Genomic DNA, 23,525 nt, shown 5'->3' with positions numbered 1-23,525 from the left:
TAACAAGGAAATAAAGCAGAACTAGCAACAACTTAAATAATACAGTATAAGAAGATATTACAATATATAAAATAGAATTTAAAAATGTAAAAAATAAAAAACACAAAAAGTGCAATCTAGTTTTTTTTCCTTTGCATCACCTCAAAACATTGAAATCTTGTGTTGGTTGAACTGACTGATCAGAAGCTGCACCTTTCAGACGCTGACATTCATAGTCAAAACATCGATATAAGATAAATTTGAATGCATGGGATTAGTTACTTCTGATGGTTTCACTACATAGCAACTACTGCCATCAGAGTGTGAATATGAAGGTGTGTAAAATTGCTTCGAGTAGTCAGAAGACTAGAAAGGCGTACCATTTCGTCCATTAACATGCCTGTGTTGCTATGAGCGAGGCTTTTCCATGAAAACATGCAGACTTTTGCAAACAGGCGTGTATCACTTTGCACATGTGTGTGGTGGTGTTTTTTGGTGGTAAGGTGTTTTTTTAGCCTGCACATGACGACTATGTGGGTGCACATATATGCACAGCATGTTTTTGTTTGTGCACAGGATGCATGAGCGCGTTGGCTCATAGACCTTATCTGTGTGTGCAGATGCATGTTCAGTGCATGACCAAACTGTATGTGAGCAAGTGCACAGAGTGAAGAGTGTGGTGGCGCTCTGTGGAGTATGAGTGCAGGACTTGTGGAGTGATGGAGGAGAGGTTTTTGAGGGAGGCGGTGAGGAGGGGGTCAGGGCTCGCTCCTGTAAATGTGGCCGTTTGTGTGTGAGGGAGGGGGGTGAGGCAGGAGGAGGGTGGGTGGAGGGGAGTGGATGTAGCCTGCTGTAGACACAAGGGTGGATTGAGTAGTAAACACACACTCCGGGTCTAGTGGATCTGCTGCCGGTAGCCGGGGCTAACAAGCCCTTCATTAAGGCCGTCTGATACACTCACTGAGCGCCCTTTGTCGGAGTAGGAAGCTGAAAAGTACACCAGACAGATTTGACCTGAGAACGTTGGTATGCGCTGCCAGCAGTCGCAGCCCCCTCCACCTCTCAAGAAGGGTTTATTTCCGTCATGCTGAACAGGTTGTCTCATGGCACGCGCCAAAATCTCACCTCCTCTGGGGAAATAGGTGGATTACATTTACAAAATTATTTTTTCTCCAAAATGTCTAGGATGCATATGAAGAGGGAATACTGCATGTGTATGCCTTCAAAATAAAACATGAATATGTTCATTTGAGGGGTCAGATACTTCCTACATGACATTTTGTTTGTTTAATTTCTAATTAGTCTATTTTTTATTACCTCAAACCCACTTTTTGCTTTCTTTAAAATGTGAGTTAGTCCTCCCTTTTTTTTGTGCTCATTTGGTATTAATTCACATTTCTGTCATAACCTCAAAAGCCCCCCCCCCCCCCCCCCCCCCTGAGGTGACTCACTCTTTTACACTTCCATCTAAATGTTGATATTAACTTACTTTTTATTCCTCTCGTACATTTCTGCTTGCCATGTTCAAGTGCTAAAAAGTGTCCGGTGTGTTTATGTAACCCTCTCTTTTGCTGTGTTCTCATTTATTTTCTGTTATTCTTTTCCGGATCTTGTTACCGTTTTTGCTGCTACAAGGGCCTAAATTTCCTCTCTGCGGCCATTAAAAGTTTGGTGTTGCCTTATCTTACAAGGACAACAGGACCTCACATACAGCGCTGGATGTGCTGTAGTATATCACTCTATGTACAGTTTACATATCCAGCTTGGGTTATAGCCTGTGTGCGTTCAAGCAGCATGATATAGGGTGTAGTTGTGGCTGCAGAGGGGAAGTGCGCTGCAGTGACCAATCGAGCATAAAGGCCGCTGTTGTATCCTGGATTTCATGTTGTGGCATCCCTAATGGCTTGTAGCACCACGAGGCGAGTGAGGGTCTGCAGCCCTGAGCAAAATGAGCCCAGCTCGTGCCGGTCCTGATGTCATAGCCCCGTTTAAGTGTTTTCAAAACTCTCCAACTTCTTCTGTCTCTTTACAGGATTCAGATCAAAAAATAAGACTCTAGTACCCGTTCTCTATTAAAAACTAACCAATGGTGAAAGAAGAAAGTCAACTTCAAGCCTTTAAATGATAAATGGACTTTCTTTTCTAGTCTTTTGAGTACTCAAAGCTCTTTTTACACGGCAGGTCACGCCTGCACATTCACACACTGATGGCAGATGCTGCTATGTAAAGTGTCCATCAGAAGTAATTAATCCCATTCATTTAGCCGGAGCAACTTGGGGTTAAAGGCTTTATATATATACGATTTTTTGATCCAGTAGATGTCACCCTTGAGCACCAGCATAAACCCAAAACAACTTGCGCTGCATTGTTGTGTTAGCATGCTAATGCTAGCGATCTTTATTATGCTGGTATCTTCACACTGCATGTAAATTTACCTGAAATGAGCGTGATCTAGAAACACAGTTAAGCAGTGAGTACAGTATGTTATTCTTCTTTTCTCTAGTCCCTCAATTAAACAACTTTTATACACGAGGGGAGGAGTCAGCCGGCTGTCCGGGCGATGTAAACAAACTGAAGATAGGACTCTGAAAACTCTGAAAGCATCACAGACAGTGGGACTCGGGTGTTACACCCATTGTAGACAGTCATGACTCACAGAGTTATTTTCAGAGGATATTCTTGATTTATATTATACTTAAGTGTGAAAAATCACATATAAAGCCTTTAAAGTGTTTTGCCCAAGGACACATCGGACATGTGGCTGCAGGAGGTGGGGATCGAGTCACCTGACCTTCCAGTTAGGAGACGACCGACTCTACCAACTGAGCCACAGTCACCCAACAATGAAAGTGTAACAACTTCATTGTTAGCAACTTAAAAAGACATGATGGACATCTGTGATCTAACGCTTCAGCGAGACTCATTGTCCTTCAACACATCATTCATGTGTTGAAGCCATGTCTGCAGTTAATAACCCACTAAACTCATGTCCAAAACGTACTCCCAGGTTCCTGTCTCTATAATCAGCCACAAAGCTTTCAGTCATAAATAATCAGTAAATCATTAATCTTCCACCTTTCAAAAAAATCCATCCAGTCGGTTGCTTTAAATGTTTATAAAGCCATTCATAATCATAACTTTATTGCTTTTTAATGAGCTATTGGCAAATATTAGCAAATGGTGGAGTAGGAAATGGTAGTAAGTCAATAAAGGATTGTTATTTTTTACGGTCCAATAGTTGTTTCCTGTTGTAAACGGCCAAGAAATTGGTGCTGATCCCCTGCTGTTATTTTCCACAAAGTGCATGGTCAATGAGGTTTTCCTGGCAACCTATTGGATCCCATTAATGGCTTATTACCAAGACATAAGTAGCAAGCAATTGGTTAATTAAAATCTGCAAACACTGTAAAGCAATTCTTATTGCACATATATGAACATTAAAACCTGACTATAAATCCAAAATGAACGATACAAAAACATGAAATACTGCCATGGAGAAAAGCATCATAACTTCACTGTTGATGTCGTTGACTTTTTGCTTTACCTCAGATTCAGAAAACTTGAATAAAACGTTTTTGGTTTCATAGTAAGTACTGAGTTGCTTTTCTAATGTACTCGTGTTTTTATATACTCTATATAAGAAAACCAGACTTTCATATCAGTCAGTGTCCGTTTTTTCCCAACCAAAGTTTCTTTCCTTTTTGTAAAACAAATAACTTCAACCAGGATCCAGGTCTTGACCCAGTCTACTATTTGACCTTGTTGTTTTTCTAGTGGTTTATTTGTGTCTGTTATGGTCTACTGTCAAGAGCTACAATGCACCATGTTGTGTTTTTTATGAGGCAGAAATGACCATTGTTGGACAGATGTATGGATACCCAAGAGATTTAATGTAGTGACCCCAGTTAAGTCTTACAGACAGCTTGTGGCGCACAACATCCACTTCAAGCAGTAACTTAAATCCCTTAATCAGGAATACTTTTAAGCCTAAATGTAATTTCAGCAGGTAAGTATTCATTCCGGGATTCACAGCCCCTAAAGTCTCCATGATCTGACTACTGCAACTTCTTGAATTCTTCTGTGGAGTTGAACACTTTTTTAATGGAGGTCAATGGGAACTTTTTCACTTTTGCAGCCATCCTCAAGTGGTCATTTGAGGAACTGCAGTTTCCACTTTGGCATTTTGCTGCTTCAACTAAAACAACTTGCTTTTTCAGACCGCACGTCTCTTCTTGTTTTTACTCTGAACTTTTCCAGTTGGCACGTTTTCCCAATCCAAAAGTTACTTTTAGATCTCCCATTATAGTGTTTTTTGTTCTTTTTTTTTTCCAAGTTCTTTGTCGAATTTAAAGTTTCTTAGTCCTTTTGGCCTGGCTTCCTCATTCTCAATCTTTTCAAAGGAGATTAACCTTTAGCTCCCGAAGAAGATCAAACGGACAACAAAATGACTTGTCCTGTCCTGGAAAAAAAATGACCAACCGACCTCCAAAAAACATGCCATTATGGTCGTCTGAGTAAAATGTTTTCAGCATTGATTATAAGTCGCTGCATTCATTTTATAATTTAGATGAATATCTGTGTGTTTGCACACTCATGCTTGAGAGGCTTGGGTTTTCAGAGGGGTTTGCAAACCACCAGAGGAAACTTGTCATTAGAGGAATATGTGGAAACAAGGATGTGGTGGGCGCTCCAATTAAGTATCTATCACTTTTCCAGCAACCAATTTAAACGCCCCGCAGTTTAAGAGGCCCGGCTGACATTTTATTAAAGTGGAATGACTGACACAAGGATTCTGGACAATTTCTGCTTGGTGGTGGCCGCGGTGTAAAGAACTGGAGGCTTAAAGCTTCATGCTTCTGGTCAGGACAGTATTGTTTTTCTATGAGTGCCACTTCTGTCTACTCTGTCCATAAAGTGTCTGTTATATGGCAGTCCTTCCTTGAAGGGGAGTCCTGTCCGCTGTCCCTGTTGTTCTCTCTTATTTCTCTGGTACAAAGTTGCAGTGTTGCATGTTCAAATTGTAAAACTCTCGGAAAGTCATTTTTTGTGATTTTGGGCTTTGTGGGTAGAATAGCCTTGACATCAATTGAACTGATGAATGGGAAGTTATAGGTTCATAAAAGGGAACGAGAAGTCTTAACATGTTCTTGGGTCAAATGGTTCAAACATTTTTTTCCAAAGGTTGAAAATGGAAACATGAAAAACACACTACAACCTAACACGCATAATATCTTCAAACACTGGACTATCATTGTGAAAGAAGTTAAAAAATGTTCTTATCTGACGACACTGTAGTTTGATTATATCCAGGTTCACCACAGAACAAAAACACATGATAAGATTAGGAAACAGATTTATTCAGGTTTAAAACATTCAGACACTCCGGATTCTAATGCTTTGCAAAGAGTCACAAGAGGCTTTTGTGAGTTTAGCATGAAAATATGTTGATTGCAGACATTTCCAAAAAGGATTGATTTTATTTGTTCTGAGGGGAGTGTCCAATAAACACCAAGCCTGACCTCAATACACTCAATAATGAACCAGAATTCACTGAATCCAAATACAGGGAGCACACCATCATTGGTAGCACCACGATTAATACCAATTGAAAATAAGCAGACAAACCTAATTTTTCCTGAATGTCAATGTTCACATTACGTTAAAAGACACACATTAAAGGCTTTATATTCGGGTTGAATATTCTTCGATTTTGAATATATGATTTCTGAAAACATCACAGACAGTGGGACTCGGGTGTTACACCCATTGTAGACAGTCATGACTCACAGAGTTATTTTCAGAGGATATTCTTGATTTATATTATATTTAAGTGTGAAAAATCACATATAAAGCCTTTAAAGAAAGCATGTTCTTCTTATCATAAAGATAACATAGCTGATTCTGTGTTTACAGTGTTTGTAACATATTTATGCGGTGAGCCTCATTACATGGAGTATAGCCTCGACCCAGCTGGACTTTTGACATATCTTAGATTTTAGGAAATAGAGTAGTTGAGAGAATGAATAAATCGATGGAAGAGAATGAGTCAGTAAATATTTAGGAGTTGCTCACTGGCTTCTCTGTTTAATCTGAACCAGTTGAAGAGCCGACTGTACAAACTGCTTCTTTAAACACTTTTTTGCTTCATCATCAAAACCTCTCTCTCTCTCTCTCTCTCTCTCTCTCTCTCTCTTTCTTTGACACCCTATCAGGCCGACTTTCGGGTCATCTTGAGTCAGCAGGTTTCAGCCTCCAAAGTCTCCAAACTCTCCAAACTGAGAGGCTCTTGATGATTACTTTTTTTTTTCGTTTGCTTTGCCTTTTTCCCCGACTGGCTGCGTGCCACCAGGAACTGTAAAGATCGCCCACATCACCAGAGAGCGGCACGCTGCAATGCATCAGGCAGCTTAGCCCCTCGTCGTATATTTAAGTGATTGCTGACATAATTTATGAACGGAATGAAAAATAAAGTCTGCATTGCAATAAAAAAAAAATAAAAAAAAGGGGGGAGAGATCTATAATTTATTTGGCTTGCCACAAGTCAGCACTGTACTCTATTGCAGACCCTCCTCCCCCACTCAAATCTCATTTCTGTGCATTTGCAGTTTTCTGCTTCCTCCTCGTTTCTCTTCCTCAGGAGCATGGGGGGGGGGGGGGGGGGGCATCTTTAGGGTTTCTTTTTGGGGGAGATAGGGTGCTTGAGGGGGGGTCTTCACTGGACTCCGGTGTAGGAATGCCTTCACGTTTACAAACAAACTGGCTCTTTCGCTCGCCCTGTTTGCCTTTGTGGCCTGTACGGGCAAACACACAGCAGGAAACACTGGCTTGTTGATCGCCTTCACAGAGCCGCTCATAAACCCAGCAAGCATGAATGTGGGGGCCTGTGTGTGTGTGTCGTTTGTGTACTTCACAGCAGCCCCTGACATCCCCCCCCCCCCCTTTTTTTTTTTTTTTAATAAACTCAAGGGGTGTTGTGCAAGTAAACAACCAAATAACTATTAAGCGTTGAATCATGACATTGAAGCACAAAGGGAGGGGGGGGGGGCGAGCCGACGTCCTCGATGTCAAAATTTGCAACGTAAATAAGAAATTACACTCTTGATTGTGCTGCAAAGTTTGTCTGTTCCTGTTTGTGGATGTTGCTTGGAAACAACACTAAATCACATTGTTCAACATGTGGCTTCTCTCTCGCTGCCTCTCGCTAATTCCTCGCCTTTGCTCGCTCGCCCTCACTCCGTTTGTAAACAGGGAACCCGGGGATGCATGGCCTCATTGTTTTGCATCATTATTACTGACAGGCCTTAATGACTTGAATGATGGGAAGGCCTCATACAGAATTAACCCAGCGCTGTGTGTTTACGCTGCCTAAATCATGTTGCTCATTGGCTTGAAAGAGAAGCAGAAGAGGGAGGGGGGGGGGAATAGGGGCCTCACATCCTGACATCTGCAAAGCACCTGTCCTGAGCTGTGCATGCTAGCAGCGCCAGAGCACATTTAAACATCTTCCCCTCATTTTACTCTGCAGCCTTGAAAAACACCATGACCGTCATGTGCTTAAACAATTGACGACCTCTGCCGTGTTTTCTTCCTGTTTCCACTACGTCCATGTTTTTCTTTTTGTTTGGGTGATGTAACGCTTGTGTATTATTTGTATTTGAATGGCGTCATCTAAATTCTTGATTTGAAATCTTTTGCATTTCTTATGCTGTTTGTGAACTTCTTGTACTTTGGCTCTGCGACATTATAGGATATCTGTATTTTTCTGTATACTTCTATATTTATTACACTTCTGATGTGTAAACAATCAAGAAAATCTCTTTAAATGAAAGCCATCTGTTGGACGAGTGTTGACCGTTAGCATGTAGCTTTGTGAAACCAAACAAACTGACAAACAAATGATCTAACTAGAGACTAACCGTTTGATAGCATTGCAAAAAATAATGTATGCCACTTAATCCACCACAAACAATTATAATGATCAAAGATCTAAACTGGTGAGAATGAATCACCAGTTTTGTAAAGCAAACTTGTCTTTCTTCTTGTTCAAGAAGAGTTGAAAAGGATGAATTTGTGATTCATTTTTAAGCTAACAAGTACAAATAAAGACACACTATGGCTATGCTAACATGCTAATATTTGCTATATAGTTGCATCCACTTACAACTTCTATTACTTTACAGTTTTGCACCTAAATCGACCAAATTGTTCTTCAAATTACCACATCACAATGAAGTTGAATTTATTTGCTTCTAAGGCTTTTGCAACCAGCCTCCAGTGGACACTCAACGAAACTGCAGTTTTCTTTTTACTTCAACATTGGCTTCAATTTCCAACAGTGGAGGTCACCGCTTGGTTAGCACATTGTCTGTCTTCTTGGTATTTCACAGTGCTGGGACGCAATCTCAAATAATAATAATAATAATAATAACTTTGTTTATATAGCACCTTTTAAAAACTCAGGTTTACAAAGTGCTTTGACAAACAGCAAAAACAAGAACAAACTAAACCAAACACAGAAGAACATAAACAACAGCAAGAACAAAACAAATGCAAAATACTAAAAATAATTAAATACAATTCAACAGAAAAGAACCCAAAGTGCACGATACCCAACAGACATATAGAACCCGACCATCATAAGAACCATCACAAGAACCATCACAAGAACCATCATAAGAACCATCATAAGAACCATCACAAGAACCATCATAAGAACCATCATAAGAACCATTATAAGAACCATCATAAGAACCATTATAAGAACCATTATAAGAACCATCATAAGAACCATCATAAGAACCATCACAAGAACCATCACAAGAACCATCACAAGAACCATCACAAGAACCATCACAAGAACCATCATAAGAACCATCATAAGAACCATTATAAGAACCATTATAAGAACCATCATAAGAACCATCATAAGAACCATTATAAGAACCATCATAAGAACCATTATAAGAACCATCATAAGAACCATTATAAGAACCATCATAAGAACCATCATAAGAACCATCATAAGAACCATTATAAGAACCATCATAAGAACCATCATAAGAACCATCATAAGAACCATCATAAGAACCATCACAAGAACCATCATAAGAACCATCATAAGAACCATCATAAGAACCATTATAAGAACCATCATAAGAACCATCATAAGAACCATCACAAGAACCATCACAAGAACCATCACAAGAACCATCACAAGAACCATCACAAGAACCATCATAAGAACCATCATAAGAACCATTATAAGAACCATCACAAGAACCATCACAAGAACCATCACAAGAACCATCATAAGAACCATCATAAGAACCATCATAAGAACCATCACAAGAACCATCACAAGAACCATCACAAGAACCATCACAAGAACCATCACAAGAACCATCACAAGAACCATCATAAGAACCATCACAAGAACCATCACAAGAACCATCACAAGAACCATCATAAGAACCATCATAAGAACCATCACAAGAACCATCACAAGAACCATCACAAGAACCATCACAAGAACCATCACAAGAACCATCACAAGAACCATCATAAGAACCATCATAAGAACCATCATAAGAACCATCACAAGAACCATCACAAGAACCATCATAAGAACCATCATAAGAACCATCACAAGAACCATCACAAGAACCATCACAAGAACCATCACAAGAACCATCACAAGAACCATCACAAGAACCATCACAAGAACCATCATAAGAACCATCATAAGAACCATCACAAGAACCATCACAAGAACCATCACAAGAACCATCATAAGAACCATCATAAGAACCATCACAAGAACCATCACAAGAACCATCACAAGAACCATTATAAGAACCATCATAAGAACCATCATAAGAACCATTATAAGAACCATCATAAGAACCATCATAAGAACCATCATAAGAACCATCACAAGAACCATCATAAGAACCCAACAACACGAGCTGAGACCAAGAGGAGCAAAGATTTAAAAAGATGTAAGAAACTAAAAGAGCTAAAAGCAAATCAAAAGATAACAGCAATAAGAAGGTAAACAAGTGATTAAATGATAAAAATAAACAATAATATTAATAAAAATAAAAAGTAAATATAAATATAAAACATAAATAGACAAAGTAAGTAAGATAAGCTATTACCAAGTTGAAACATAAGAGGAGTTAAGATAAGAGCATAAATAAAAGGACAGTAAGAAGATAAAAATAGTAAAACCAGTAAGAGAAGACATTAAGAAGACGACGTCACATAAAAGCAAGTCTGTAAAAGTACGTTTTAAGAAGGGATTAAAAAAGAATTGAGGGAATCTGCAGTGGGAGCTTCATTACTGCATTGTTGCTGAATTGCAAACTACAAACTACTTCTTGAATGAGAGTTTTGTGTTATTTGGCAAAATAAGTTAACTAATGCATCGTAAATCAGAGGCTAACATGTCCTAAACAGGACCGAGCACACCCTGTAAATGAACAGTGCAACCTGCATGCTAGCTGTAAACTGCTCCTCTGCTCACTGCAGCCTGAATATTCACTTTTTAACTTGCATGTCAGGCCACACAGTGCAGCTGCAGAGAAAAGGCCAGTGTCCAGCGCTGCTTCGGTCCACTGAACAATCTAAGAGCACCCACACTGCTCGGCATGCACGCTCCCACTGTTCAATATTCCACGGCCCTGCTGAGTCACATGACATGGCTGTCCCACTAACCTCCCATCAGACGTTATCAGTGGTTATACAGGCCAATAGTTTCCTGCGAGGGAGGGAGTTGTGTAAGCTCTCCCCTGGCCCTCAGAACAAAAGCTGAGCCTCTAGAAAGGGAGGAGGGTGGCACTGGCCTTCATCAGCCAGCGCCACCGAATTCGGAAGTGAGTCACTCCTCTGCCGTGTGCAGAATCCCTCCCCAAAGGTCGCCCTCGCTGGCTGCAGCGCGTCTCCATGTCAGCTGTTGCATAATGGCAGCAGTAGAAAACAGGCTGCAGGAGGAGGAGGACTGTATTTACACGTTTTTACACCGCGGATAAGAAATGTTGGCTTAAATGAAATGTTTTTTTTTTTTCTGTAAATGTTTCTGCTCAGGACAAACAAATATCCGTATTAGTTATCTGTTATTTAAAGGGTGGAAACAGAAAACCAGTCTTTCCACCTGTGTCCTCAAGTTACAAAAGCAAGTGCCGTTTTCAAAAAGAGGTAACAGAGACGACAAACATCGAAAGCCTTAAACTTCCTCCAAAAACTCTAATCTAGTTCATTAAGTTGTTTATTTTGTTTATTTGAAGTCGACTCCTTTTCCAACAACATGTTGTTCTTTGGCTACACAAGACCTCTAATGTGATTATCAGATGGATTTCTCTCGCCAGGAAATAAACTTGATTTCCTCTTAATCTTTTTCCAAACTGAGCACAAGCTCAGTTTGTTTCTGGTGATTCCCACCTTTTTGTACATTTTATTTTGAGGGTTAGATTATGAACTCATAATTAAAGGCATAGTGTGCGACTTTTTGATCCAGTAGATGTCGCCCTTGAGCGCCAGCATGAAACCAAAACAAACTGCTGTTTGGCCACGCCTCCTCCATACTGAAGCCTCCGCTCTCCTCCAGCGTCACACACTCGCAATTATTATTATTATGACGTTACCCTTTACCTCAGCTTGAAGATAAAACAAAAACTTTTCAGTCATGTATTGCTGTCTTTCATCAGGGCCACAAAAAAATTAACATTTTGCAAAAATAATGTTTGAGTATGATCCGTCTTTGGCAATCATACAACTTTGAATGCATACGTTTTCTTCAGATCTTAACAGCTCAGATGTCGGTGCAATGGAATTTCAGTGTTGTCATCATGCATTTTATCACCACAGACTATAAAGGACAGATTGTATAGATTATCTGTGGTTTGATTGGTTTAAACCTTTGTATTCTTAGATAACAGCCTTTCTAAGAAATTATATAAAAAGTGTTTTTTCCATTACGACCACATCTAGAGAGTCACTGAAGTCGACCGGCCTCTGACTGTGCTCGTGCTTTAGTGTTCGGTGGATGGAGCTCTCTTGCCTGACAGCTGAATATCTGTGTCTGTTTCCTTTCCCAGATAACAGCAGTATGCAGAGAGGCTGCCCTCCTGGCCCTACAAGAGGACATCAAAGCTCAGCACGTCCAGGCCAGACACTTTGAAAGTGCCCTGAACGCTGTGAAGCCCCGGATCCCTGACTCTCTCATCCAGTCGTATATCAGCTATCAGCAGCAGCGCGGCGGCGGCCTGTGCTTCTTCTGAGCACGCCGCTGTGGACAAACTAAGAGACTACCCTGCCACGTTTCTATTTCATAATGACTAAAGTAAATATGGTTTGTCACCGGCGGCCATCTTGACAAATATGGACTTCAGTTGTTGTTTCTTATGTACGCTCTGTAAACACACTTTTACGTCTGAAGCTCGTGCAGAACATTCAGATTGTGTTGTTGAGTTATGAGCTTAAGTGTCTAGTTTGATCTTCTAAAATAATGATGTATTAAAAGGCATTATTTATGAATTCATGGTCTTTGTTTTTCTTGCATTTTTGGTAAAGAGGGAACATTGCTGATGCCAAGTTAATGATATTTAAAAGGGGTTCAATCGGGGGTGTAGGTCTGGTTAATCCTGCTTAGAGTTCTGTGGAAAACACCTTTTAATACCATGTCTGTCACCTCTAATGTAATGTCATATGTGTTTTATTTTCATCTTACTTCCAGAAACTTTTTTAAAGCAATTTAAGCCTCTTTTTTAAAACTTTTTATATCTTAAAATAAGATAATTTATCAGGACTAGTCAGCTGAATGTGGCTCATCATAAGTTTTTACTATAAAATACAATTAAACTCACTAAGATTTGGGTTTCTGCAGTGAGGGTTCTTGGGAGAGCAGGTTTGGACTGGATCTGAAGGCAACACAACGCGTTAGTATTTTTAATTTCAGCTTTACTTTACATTCAAACGTAAACTTCCTTTATGGCATTTTTAGTGAATCTTGCTCAAAGTTTAAATATGGTTGTCTCTTAGAAAAAAGAGCATTCATTAGAAGTGTTTTAATTACTAACATAATGTATAATAACATCAATGGGTTTACATTTTATTTAAAATTCTGAAAATACTTGAAGCTCCTGTGAGGAACTTTCCGTTTGTTTGATTTTGGCGCCCCCTGTGGACAAACATTGTCACTACATTTTTATCTATTGTTCTTGTCCTGTACATGCTTAAGATGATAAAACATTTCATCCTGCATACTTTTAGCCGAATGAATCCAGATCTTTGCATCCTGCTAATCATTTTATCTGACACCCGGCAGCGATTTTGGGAGTTACAAATAATAATAAAAAGAATCAGTCTTCTTCTTGATGGTCTTTTTTTGCTTTTGTAGATTATAAAGAGGCATCAGTATTAACTTCAGTCTGTTTCATTGCGAACTAAAAACGCCTCACAGGAGCATTAAGGCCCATATGTTTTAATAAATGTAGTAAATGCCATGTTGTTTAAACGTTTTATGTCTTCGTAAAGAGGTGCTCATGATCCCTCTGATCAGAACATTACATAATGTTCCTTTGCATTAACATCCATGTAGTGCTATTGTGGATTTATACTTTAATCTGGACCCCCTTCAGTAGCCTCTGTTGGTTCCTAAAGCTCCACAGAAAACAGTCCCGGCTGGTACATTCATCACGGCCATCCATGGAAAATTAGCTAATTGCTGTAATCGTGAGATTTCCGTCCCGACTTCCGACCACTAAGAGCCGGGATCCAGGCGGGCCATCTGTCGGGGTCTACCAGCCGAGGAGCTGAATCTTTAACATCCAGCCTGAAAAACAACATGTGAGTCGTTTCATCGCTTTAGCACTTCGTTAACTCTAATAGGGGGGGGGGGCTTTTTCTTCCTCGTCCCCTTTTTTGGAGCATTTGCTGACCCGAAATAGCACTGGAGGTCATTCATCTATTGATTTTTCCATTTGAATAGGATAGATTGACTTTGTATTGAACTTCCTTTTCTCATGGATCCGGATGTAGCGCATCCGCGACACCAATCAAACCAGACAGTCAGGAACAGAGAGGAGGAGGGGGTGCAGGAGCGAGGGGCGAGTCTTTCCCCCTGGCTGCAGGGCTGCTTTTTTCTTAAGGTGGTACCACAAACCCCCCCAACAACCCACACCACCATTTCCACCCCCCCCCCCATGCAAAAATCCACCCGTGAAACTTTTGAAATGATGGGAAAAGTGCAGGCTGTAGACTCATCGCTACGCGTTTTTATTTCCCCTGATGAGCCTGCTGACTGTGTCAATGCGTAATGGGAACATTCCTGAGAGAAAGAGGAGACATCCTGTTGATGTTTCCTCCCTCGGTTTGTCTATGAAATCACACAGTTGTCAGTGCAGAAGAAAGGTTTCCAAAAAAGTGGCTCCAGCACAAGAGGGAGTCTTTTCTTTTTTTATAGAGTCAAGGTTAACTTTTCAGATTTTTACATCCTTGTGTTCATGTCCGCTATTTAAGAATCAAATAGGATAACCCTTATTTTAAAGGATCATTAACATCTGTTTATTAAGTTTTTACTTTGAGATTAATCTCAGATTGATTCTGTTTTATTTTAATGCCTCAGCTTCAGTTTTGTGGATACTTTGATTTATGTCTCATTTGATATTTGATAAGTGTTTTATCAGCATTTTACTTTGAGTGTGTTTAATATTCGTCGTTATATCTTTAGTATAAGTCCTTCTTATAGGTACCAGATGATTCCCTTAGAAGCAGAAGTTTTTAAAAAGATGGATAAATGGGCTTCTACTTGTCTTTTCATCGTGTCTGGATCTTATGAACCCCCCCCAAAAAAGACAAATCAGCAGGAAATATAAATAAACGGCTCCTTTATTACTTCACTATTAGTCACATTCACCTTATTCACATCATTATTCATAACCCACAAGAGCGGAAACGACTACTTTGTTTTCTTCCCTCGTCAAGCCAACGCGGAATAAAAAATAGAAAAAAACCCTCCCGTTCCACCTTAACTAGTGCACACATCTCTATCGCCCGGCCTTCCACATCTGCCCAATGAATCAGGAGCGGATGCGATGTATCCTTTTTCAGTGGAGTTGAATGGCCAATGGGAGTTGGCTTGTCGAGCAAACACTGAGCCCTGCGTTCCCATTCATTCAGTGCTGAGCAGGCCTGCAGAGCTGAGGAGAGCTGCGACCACACGACGCTTCGTTTTTTTTCCTCCTCTCTCTACAGCGAGCGCAGATTTCTCCCCGCAACAGAAAGAGTAACAGCCTGAACTCTCCTTAGATACACACGAAGAGAAGGGACAGACAAGTCTTGGGATTAACGCTCACTCTTGTGTTTGATTTCATTTCTACGGGACTTCTTTTTTTTTTTGTTTCTTCCCCCTCAACGCTATTTCTACTCTCTAACAATTCCTGCGGGACTTCTTCTATAAACTGGGGCTGTCTCGACTGAAGATCGGCCTCCCCCAAGTACGCAGCAGTTCTCCTTCCTCCACCGGAGCTGCACCGTGGATTTACTTTGTTTTTTAAAACTGGGACGAATGCATGCGTAAAAGCGCGCTGAACCTCCAGAGAACTAACCAAAAAAAGAAAAAAAAGGGAATTACGCAAAGGGGATACACTCGCACTTGGATTAACAGACAGCGAATGTTATGCATTAGACCTTAAAGTCTACGTTTGGACATTGCCCCCTTCCTTTTGGATGGACTTTTTGTAGGCTATTTGGTTGATGGATTCGATGTTATGGATGGTTGCAAATAGGTACGTATCCTCCTTACTGTTTTACTCTAATTTAACGCGTTTTTTTGGGTGCTTTTGTGGTGTGTGTTCAGAGATAGTAGCGCACGTAGCAAACACACGCGCCGCTGTAAAGATTATTCATTACAATGGTGCATATAGCCTATAAAAAAAACACTTCCCAACACTTTTTTTTATGTGTTCTGCAACCGCATCGGGTGAAACTCGTCGCGATCAGTTGATGAAGTTGATGGATCTCCATGCCTGCTGTGTCCTTCCGTGGCTCATGCTGTAACAAACACCCTTCCCCCCACGGCGGTTGTTTTCATTCATAAGTTTTTTTGCCCGTCTATTTGAACGCGTCCTCCTAATGTCCTCTTGATCTCCGGATCTGTGTGTTTTATAGGATCCTGCTTTTTCACTGCGCAGGATGTTGTCTCCTTTGAACGCGAGCTGGTGCAGATAATCCTATTTGTAGTGACGATTAGACTTTTCAAAATATTTAGATATATACTTTGTTTGCAAAGTGCAGAAGAGACAAAAAGCTTACTCTTTGGTTTGCATTGTTTTTATCTGTATAGGTGCGTCTCACGACACAGCTAGTCTTCTGTCTTTGCAACATGACCAGGTTCAAACACGAAGGCTGAAACCAAAACTCGTAAAGCTGTTTATAAATGTCTTCCTATAGATTTAATCCGACAACTTTAAAGCTCTCGGTTCGGGTTTTTTTCCTCAACCAAAGTCTGTATTTTGTCGGAACTTGATCTGACCTTTAGTTATTCCCCCCCCGTCCCCCCTTCTCCTACTTTTGTCCCCATTTCCCTGAATCCCTTTTTTAGGTTGTAGTAATAGAATACTAAGTGAGGCAGCTCATTTAGTTCCCTTGGATCGTGTCCTCATTTTCGTCGCCGCGGTGCATTTAAATGTTAACTAGTCATACAAATGTAAATGAGCAGGGGAAGTATTTGTAGGGCCTGCTGAAGTTTTAGATGTGTTGCGTATTGGGAAGGAAGGTAAAAAAAAAAAAAAAAGTCTTGTTAATAGTCAAACTGTGTTTCCTGGGTGGATTCACTTAACGGAATAAAAGTGACATGTTGACAGCAGGAAAACAGAAAGTCTGAACTCACTTGGAGTGTCAAACAGAAAAATATACATTATTTTGTTTTAGATAATGAGACTTTGAATGTAACTGTTTGTGCAGCTGAACAATAAGTATCATGTTGTTTAACAGGAACACGGGTTAGTTGAGTCTTAGACGGCCTGGGAACGTGTTACCCGTCCTTCATCGGCACACTGTGTTTTTTCCAGTTATGCCATGTTTTGGCTCTCTCTGATGATGTCCCCTCCCTCCCCTGCTTCTTCCTTTGTCTCTCCCCGGCCTCTCTCTCTCTCTCTCTCTCTCTCTCCCCCCCTCAGGCAGGTTTTCCGATGCATGCCAAGTCCACGGTGAATGTCGGAAGTGGTGATCCCCCCAGATGGAGCTCCAAAGTCAACATGGCCCCGGCGGTTCATTAGTGGTGATCCAGCAGCCTTCCCTAGAGAGCCGACAGAGGTCGGATTACGAGCGGGAGCTCCAGCATGCCGCCATTCTCTCCCTGGACCAGATCAAGGCCATCCGCTCCAACAACGAGTACACCGAGGGGCCCTCAGTGGTACGGAGGCCCCCTGCTCCCCGCATGGCCCCCAGGCCCCACGACAAGCAGGAGAGGACTCACGAGGTCATCCTCGTCAATGTGAACAACAATTATGAGCACCGGCCGCTGGGGGGGCACCACCACCACGTCGGAGGCGGCGGTGTGGTGGTGGTGGCTGGAGGGCAGCAGTATGGAGGGTCCCGGGCGCCGGGGCTCAGCCGCTCCACCAGCACAGGAAGCGCCGCCAGCTCAGGGAGCAACAGCAGCGCCTCCTCTGAGCAGGGACTCTTGGCACGCTCGCCCCCCACCCGGCCCGGCATGAGCTTACAGCACCACCACAGAGCAGAGTGGCCTGTTCGGACTCAACCCAAGCCCAAGGCGCTCTCGCAGCCCCAGCAGGGACCTAACTTCCACCAGCCTCCACTAGAGGCTCCGCTCAAGCCGCAGGGCAAAGGGAAATCAGACTTTTCTGGCTCCGGCACCGGGCTGGTGGCTGCAGCCGCCGGGCACCAGTTCATCTGCGAGTGCTGCGGGAAGTGCAAGTGCAGCGACTGCACGGCTCCCCGCAGCCTGCCGTCATGCCTGGCGTGCAACGGCCAGTGCCTGTGCTCGGCGGAGAGCGCGCTGGAGCACGGCACCTGCATGTGCCTGGTCAAAGGCATCTTCTACCACTGCTCCAACGACGACGAGGGGGACTCGTGCGCCGACCAGCCCTGCTCACTGTCGCGCTCCCACTGCTGCTCTCGCTTTCTGTGCATGGGATTAATGTCGGTACTCTTCCCCTGTCTCCTGTGCTACCCGCCCGTCAAGGGCTGCCTGAAGGCGTGCCAGGGCTGCTACGACCGGGTCAACAGGCCCGGCTGTCGCTGCAAGAACTCCAACACTGTGTACTGCAAACTGGAGAGCTGGGCCACACAGAGCCAGGAGAAACCCTCCTGATCGGCCCCCCTCTGTGTGTGTTTGTGACTGTGTGTGTGTGTGTGTGCGCGCGGGAGACTCTAGATGTGGATCTTATGATGATAGTCACAAATTAATGTTTATCAAACATTCTTAAGCACCTCCCACCCCCGCCCCCCCCCCCCCCCCTCTTCGCTGCAGAACCCTAAGGAGCTAAAAAGGAGTAACGAAAACCACTCGATTTATTTTTTATTTTTGTTTTCTCTGGATCAGGACCATGTTTTTTTTTTTTTTTACAGACCAGTGTTTGCCTTAACTGTTTCTATGTCTGTCCTCAGCTCCTCATTAACACTATTTTAAAAAAAATACACAAGAGAGTTTTTTTTTCTTCCATTTTAGGTAGGCAGCTTCCTACCCGGAGTCTGTGCACCGTGGGGGAGCTGCCTCTCTCCAAAATCTGTGAAGGACGATCTACTATAGGGCAATTATGTAGCTGTTACCTGGTATTCATAGCAAGCAGGTGTGTTTGACTTTATTGGTTGCTGCCACACTAAAACCTGTGGTTCCTCTGCTCATGTTGCATTAACGAAAGCACATCCATCTCATAGTATTTTCTTTTTTTTTTCTCCGCTTGGATTATGTTTCTCTCCTTCCACCCATCTGAACTCTTCATTCACATTCTGAGGCATTCTCCCATGTTTTTTTTGTTTTGTTTTGTTCTTTATTTTGTTGTAAAATTGTATTGCTCAAAAATCCATAAGAGGAATTCTGGCTATTTTTTAAAAAGAAAAAAATGTCTTGTTAAAACATTTTTTTTTTGTTGTAAAAAATATTTATTATGTGAAGCTCTATTATTTTATGATATTTATTGCAAGAGACAGTCTTAAAATTTACTCATGTCTGAATATAACAAAATATCAAATACTTACTGAAAAAATTAAAGGGTGGCACAAAAGAAAACTATGTTAACTTTAATGCAGAAAATATATTAATTAATGAAAAAAAAAGAGCGCTTGTCTGGTGTCTTGATTCAGATGTTTGAGGGAGTGAAAGATCCGACTGATGTTTGATTGTGAGGCTGTTTATGTGAGCTTGGGGTCTTCTAGCTAACAGAAAATCACTGTTTTCTGTATGTGTGTTTGTGTGTGTGTGTGTGTGTTCACGCTGGGTGTGGAATTCCTGGTTTAAAAAAGAAAATCAGCCGTGAGTAGAAACAGCTTGTAACTTGAAATGTGACTGTTTACATTCTTGGAAGGCTTCTTTGCTGCGATTCTCCTCGCTAACCTTGAAAGCTAAACAATACAGGTCATTGACACGATTAGCCCTGAAGCTGCTAGCATCAACAGAGCCTCCATGTTTCCATGCTCACAGGAAGTAACTCTCCTTCTTTAAACCCCCCCCCCCCCCCCCCCACTCCACTCAGCAGTCACCACAAAACTATGCACTGTAGTTTACACTCCCTGGGCTTTTAACACGGCTAAGATCGGGATGTTCCCAAACTCCCAAATGGTCTCCATATTGCAGAGACGGCCCTGACAGAGTGTGTGTGCTTTGAGAGCGACCATTACGAGGAGCCGGGGCCACCTGTTCAAAGATAATAAACCGGGGCTATCAATGCTGGGCTTTTTATGGCCTGGTTCCTGCACTAAAGCCAACGACAGGGGCAAATCCAGCTCCCCCCGCCCTCCCATTTGGCCGCCTCTTTTTGTCAGTGAATTTATCACTTGGGAAGTCCGCTGACCCCCAACCCCCCCCCCCCCTTCCACCTCCGGGCCCCCAGGGGGATGAGATCATCACTTTGAAAGTTGGTTGGTCGGCGCAGAAATGCCAACAGTTGGGGAAACACAAACTGTGAGCAGGAATTTCTCTCTGAGACAAAAGGGGAAAAAAAAAAAATATATACACTGTGGCTTAAGTTAAGTTTGGGAAAGTGCAAAGAGTTGACAGGAAATCAACACGAGCAAATTGCAATGATGGTGCCTTCAGGTGCTGCAGGTTGTAGGAATATTGGCCTGCTGAGCATCTTAAAGGAGGAAACGTTTGAAGGATGTGCTCAAAGGAAGCATTTTGTTGTCTTTTAGCTAACCAGCATTTCACTAAGTTCATCAGCTGTTTGCATCACCCACCCCTCCATATGAGGCCCTCTGTACTTTATGTGCTCTCTCCCCCCCCCCCCCCCCTCCCCTTTTTGGTGGAATTTACCTTTTTGTCGCCCTGAATGAGTGGATTAGCGATTTGTCAATTTCCTGTTACCTTTTCAGAGCTGCAATCCGAGCCCCATTTGCTCCTGGCTCCTGGATGATGGCAAACAATGGGGGGCCTTTTTTTTTTTTTTTTCTTTTTCAGGTTTCACTACAGTTCCCCTGTACGGATAAGAAGGGGGGGGGGGGTGGAGATCTAAACTGTATTCAGAAGGCAAGGGAACAGGAAGACAGTGTTTACTTGATATTTTCCAGCCTAAGCCAAATAAGGAAACAGATCTTACTCCCACCATTTTCCAGAAACTTGGCTGCAGTCAAGTCCCGAACATGTCTCTTAAATCTCTGATCTAAATCGGCGGAGGTGTCTGAAAATAACATTTTACCGCTTGTGAGTAGTTTCTCTTTTCAGCCCACGCCACGTGAGCTGTTCTCCAACTGCGTCACATTTTTACTCACTGGATTCAGTAAGAAGTGAAATCTGAGTCATTATTAAGTAATTCAATGGCATAAAATGGTCACAACCTCCCCCTCCTCCTTCCTCCTCTTTGCACTTGTTTCAGAGTAAATTTAGCCGCTCCACACGCCCACGTCATGCTATTTTGGAGTTGTCAGGCTTGGCGAGTCCCTCTCTGAAGCTTTTTTTTTTTTTTTGGGGGGGGGGCATGACTACCAAGTGAGTCATGGTGGAACCTCCAGCCCACTACATCCTACCGGGGCAGTCCTTTTCTTAGCCGTGCCGGGGCCCAGCCACAATGGAGCAGGATAAACAGTCATCATCCACCTCCTCCTCTTTCAATGCATTCATCAGCAAAAAGGGCCTGCTTCAGCTTTCCTCTCCACTCATCTGGTTTTCATTATTTCCCCTCATGGCATTATAAATAGAAATTAGCAATCAGGGGAAATATGGGGGCGGTGGTGGATTTTGGCAAGGCAGGGCGGCTTTTTTTTTTTTTTGGACCTCAGCGTGATGACCAAAAGTTTATGGAAGTTATCTCCTCAGATGTTTTGGACGATCTCGGCGCTCTGGAAGCGACATGTGAGAGATGATGTGTTTGGAGGATCCGCTCCAACATCCACAAGCTGTCTCGGCAGGATTAAAACGACATGAAAATATATTCGATATAGCTTTAAAATGGTTTAGTGCAGGTCCTGATAGAGCCCCGGTTATACCACACTATGTCAAAAGAGATCCTGTATATTTACAATGTAAACGCGCTGTAAAAAGCAGCCTAGTATTTAACTTCACCGCCGTGCGCTACAGTTTATAATAAAGGTCTTGAAAGCGTTTGGTTTGGAGAATATTCTCAACCCACAGAGGAACATGTAATCCTACAATTTACTTAAAAACCTCACATGGAGATGAGATCTTTTCACCTAATAGAGATGATATTAATAAAGCTGCTCCTGGCTCGACAACAGAGGAGGATAAACAGGTTTTTGAGGTCCATGTCGCCAGATGTTGAAGAACATCTTTATGATTTGTAACTTTAGTTTCTCTGCTTCACATCTTTAGTGGTGCAGAGGTGGTTTGTGCAGAAGCTGGATCTTTAAATTCTCATGGAGAGATGTCCCAACAAGCCTTTTCTTTCCCTTTTGTTTTAAAGGGTTAGACCGACAGGACTTTTTTTATATCCTGCATTTCTATAGAATAAAAATGAGCTCTTCTGTTCTTCAGGAAGTCGAGATTTTGGTTTTATTTGCCAGAGTTTTAAGAAACACCTCAGAGATTTCTGCCTCCTTCCCGAATCTTTGAAGGTGAACAGAGTTCTGTTGTGATTCTCACTGCTTAAAAACATCTTTTGCAGTCCTGCTTGTAAAAGGATGATCCACAGATGTCGGCCGTTTACAACGAGGAACTCATTTCCGGGCTTTTGAAGAAACAGTCCTGAAAACAATCAAGAAAAAAAAACAAGAGAGAGATGGGACATGGAGTGAATTAGTTTAGAAATAAACTTTTTATTTTAAGAGTTTTGAGCAGCAAAAAAAAAAAACATTTGGAAATAGTTCTCCTTGTGCTTGAGCAAATCCAGAAATCTCACAGACCAATTCCTCGAAAACCAAAAACAGGGTTACACAAAGAGACGCGAAGGTGTTTGAAACGCCATTGAAATGCTGCGTGCTGCTTCCTGTTTGTTTCTTTTAACGGCCTCTTTCCTCCTCATGGGGCTGTAAGGGCCTGCAGGGACGACCCGGTGTTTTATCAGGTGTCGAGGGGCTATTCAACATGGGTTTCATTGGGGGGGCCCGTCGAGCAGTTGCTCCTGGGTACACACACACCCACAGGAACTAGAGTGTAAAACTTTCACACCCCCTAACCTGTGCCTGTGTCTATGCAGCGTTACATCTGATACCACATTCTTCTCCAAGCCCACTTCCTGTCTCTTGTCTTTGTCTGCCATTTTATGAACAAAGGCCTTTTTGGAGGGGACAATGACGACAATGATGAGACGAAAAAGAAGAAGAAGTAGGAGGAGGCAGAAACCTGTAGATCAATACCAAACAAGATACTTGGCAATCATTCCTTTGACGCCTTCTTTAATTCATGGCCAGGCGTTATGTCGGCTGATCTGGATCAATTGCTCTGATTCATCAGAGTGATTGACTCATCAGTGTTTAGAGTGTCACTTCCTCCTCCTGCAAAGTTAGCCACAGAGCCTTTTCAGCAAAACAAGGCTCAGGAGATTAGCTGCTGATTTATCTTGTTTTGCTAATTCAATCAGTTGGTTGTTTGGTTCAGCTCTGCTCATATCGGGGACTGATGCTGCAAACAGAAAACTATCAAGAGTTCTTTGGATTTGATCCTCAAACATGGTTTAAACGGCTCAAGAGATACCCAAAGAATACAGAAGTATACTTGATGTTTGATCTGAAGTCTTACATCTTTAGGTTGGAACCCTTAGTTTCTAGTTGTGGTATTATTTTAAGAAGACAGAGCAGCAGAACATGACAAAAGAAGTAGTCAGAATAGAGCCAGTCTGCTAAAATGTGAATTCCTTCCTAAAAGTAGACAAGAGAAAGAATCCAACCATTATTACTAACATGACTGAAACATG

General features: G+C 42.1%; 2 protein-coding genes across 2 annotated transcripts in view; both read left to right on the top strand.

Moving 5' to 3' along the window:
* Positions 1-12,513, top strand: part of afg2a (AFG2 AAA ATPase homolog A) — a 170,992-nt gene extending 158,479 nt beyond the window's left edge. The window contains exon 17 of the mRNA XM_020655944.3: positions 12,075-12,513. Within this exon, the coding sequence (XP_020511600.2) occupies positions 12,075-12,257 (183 nt within the window). The 3' untranslated portion in view covers positions 12,258-12,513. The remainder of the gene's footprint in view (positions 1-12,074) is intronic.
* Positions 12,514-15,097: 2,584 nt separating this feature from the next.
* On the top strand, positions 15,098-19,280 carry spry1 (sprouty homolog 1, antagonist of FGF signaling (Drosophila)). The gene is made up of 2 exons (XM_020655943.3): positions 15,098-15,764; positions 17,157-19,280. The coding sequence occupies exon 2, from the start codon at positions 17,216-17,218 to the stop codon at positions 18,311-18,313; it is 1,098 nt and encodes a 365-aa protein (XP_020511599.2). The 5' UTR covers positions 15,098-15,764; positions 17,157-17,215; the 3' UTR covers positions 18,314-19,280.
* The last annotated feature ends 4,245 nt before the right edge of the window (positions 19,281-23,525 follow it).

This window comes from Labrus bergylta, chromosome 9 (genome assembly GCF_963930695.1).
Source record: "Labrus bergylta chromosome 9, fLabBer1.1, whole genome shotgun sequence".
In the NCBI taxonomy this organism is placed as follows: Eukaryota; Metazoa; Chordata; class Actinopteri; order Labriformes; family Labridae; genus Labrus; species Labrus bergylta.
Note: the sequence above shows the minus strand (reverse complement) of the source record. Positions and strands in the feature narration are given on the sequence as shown.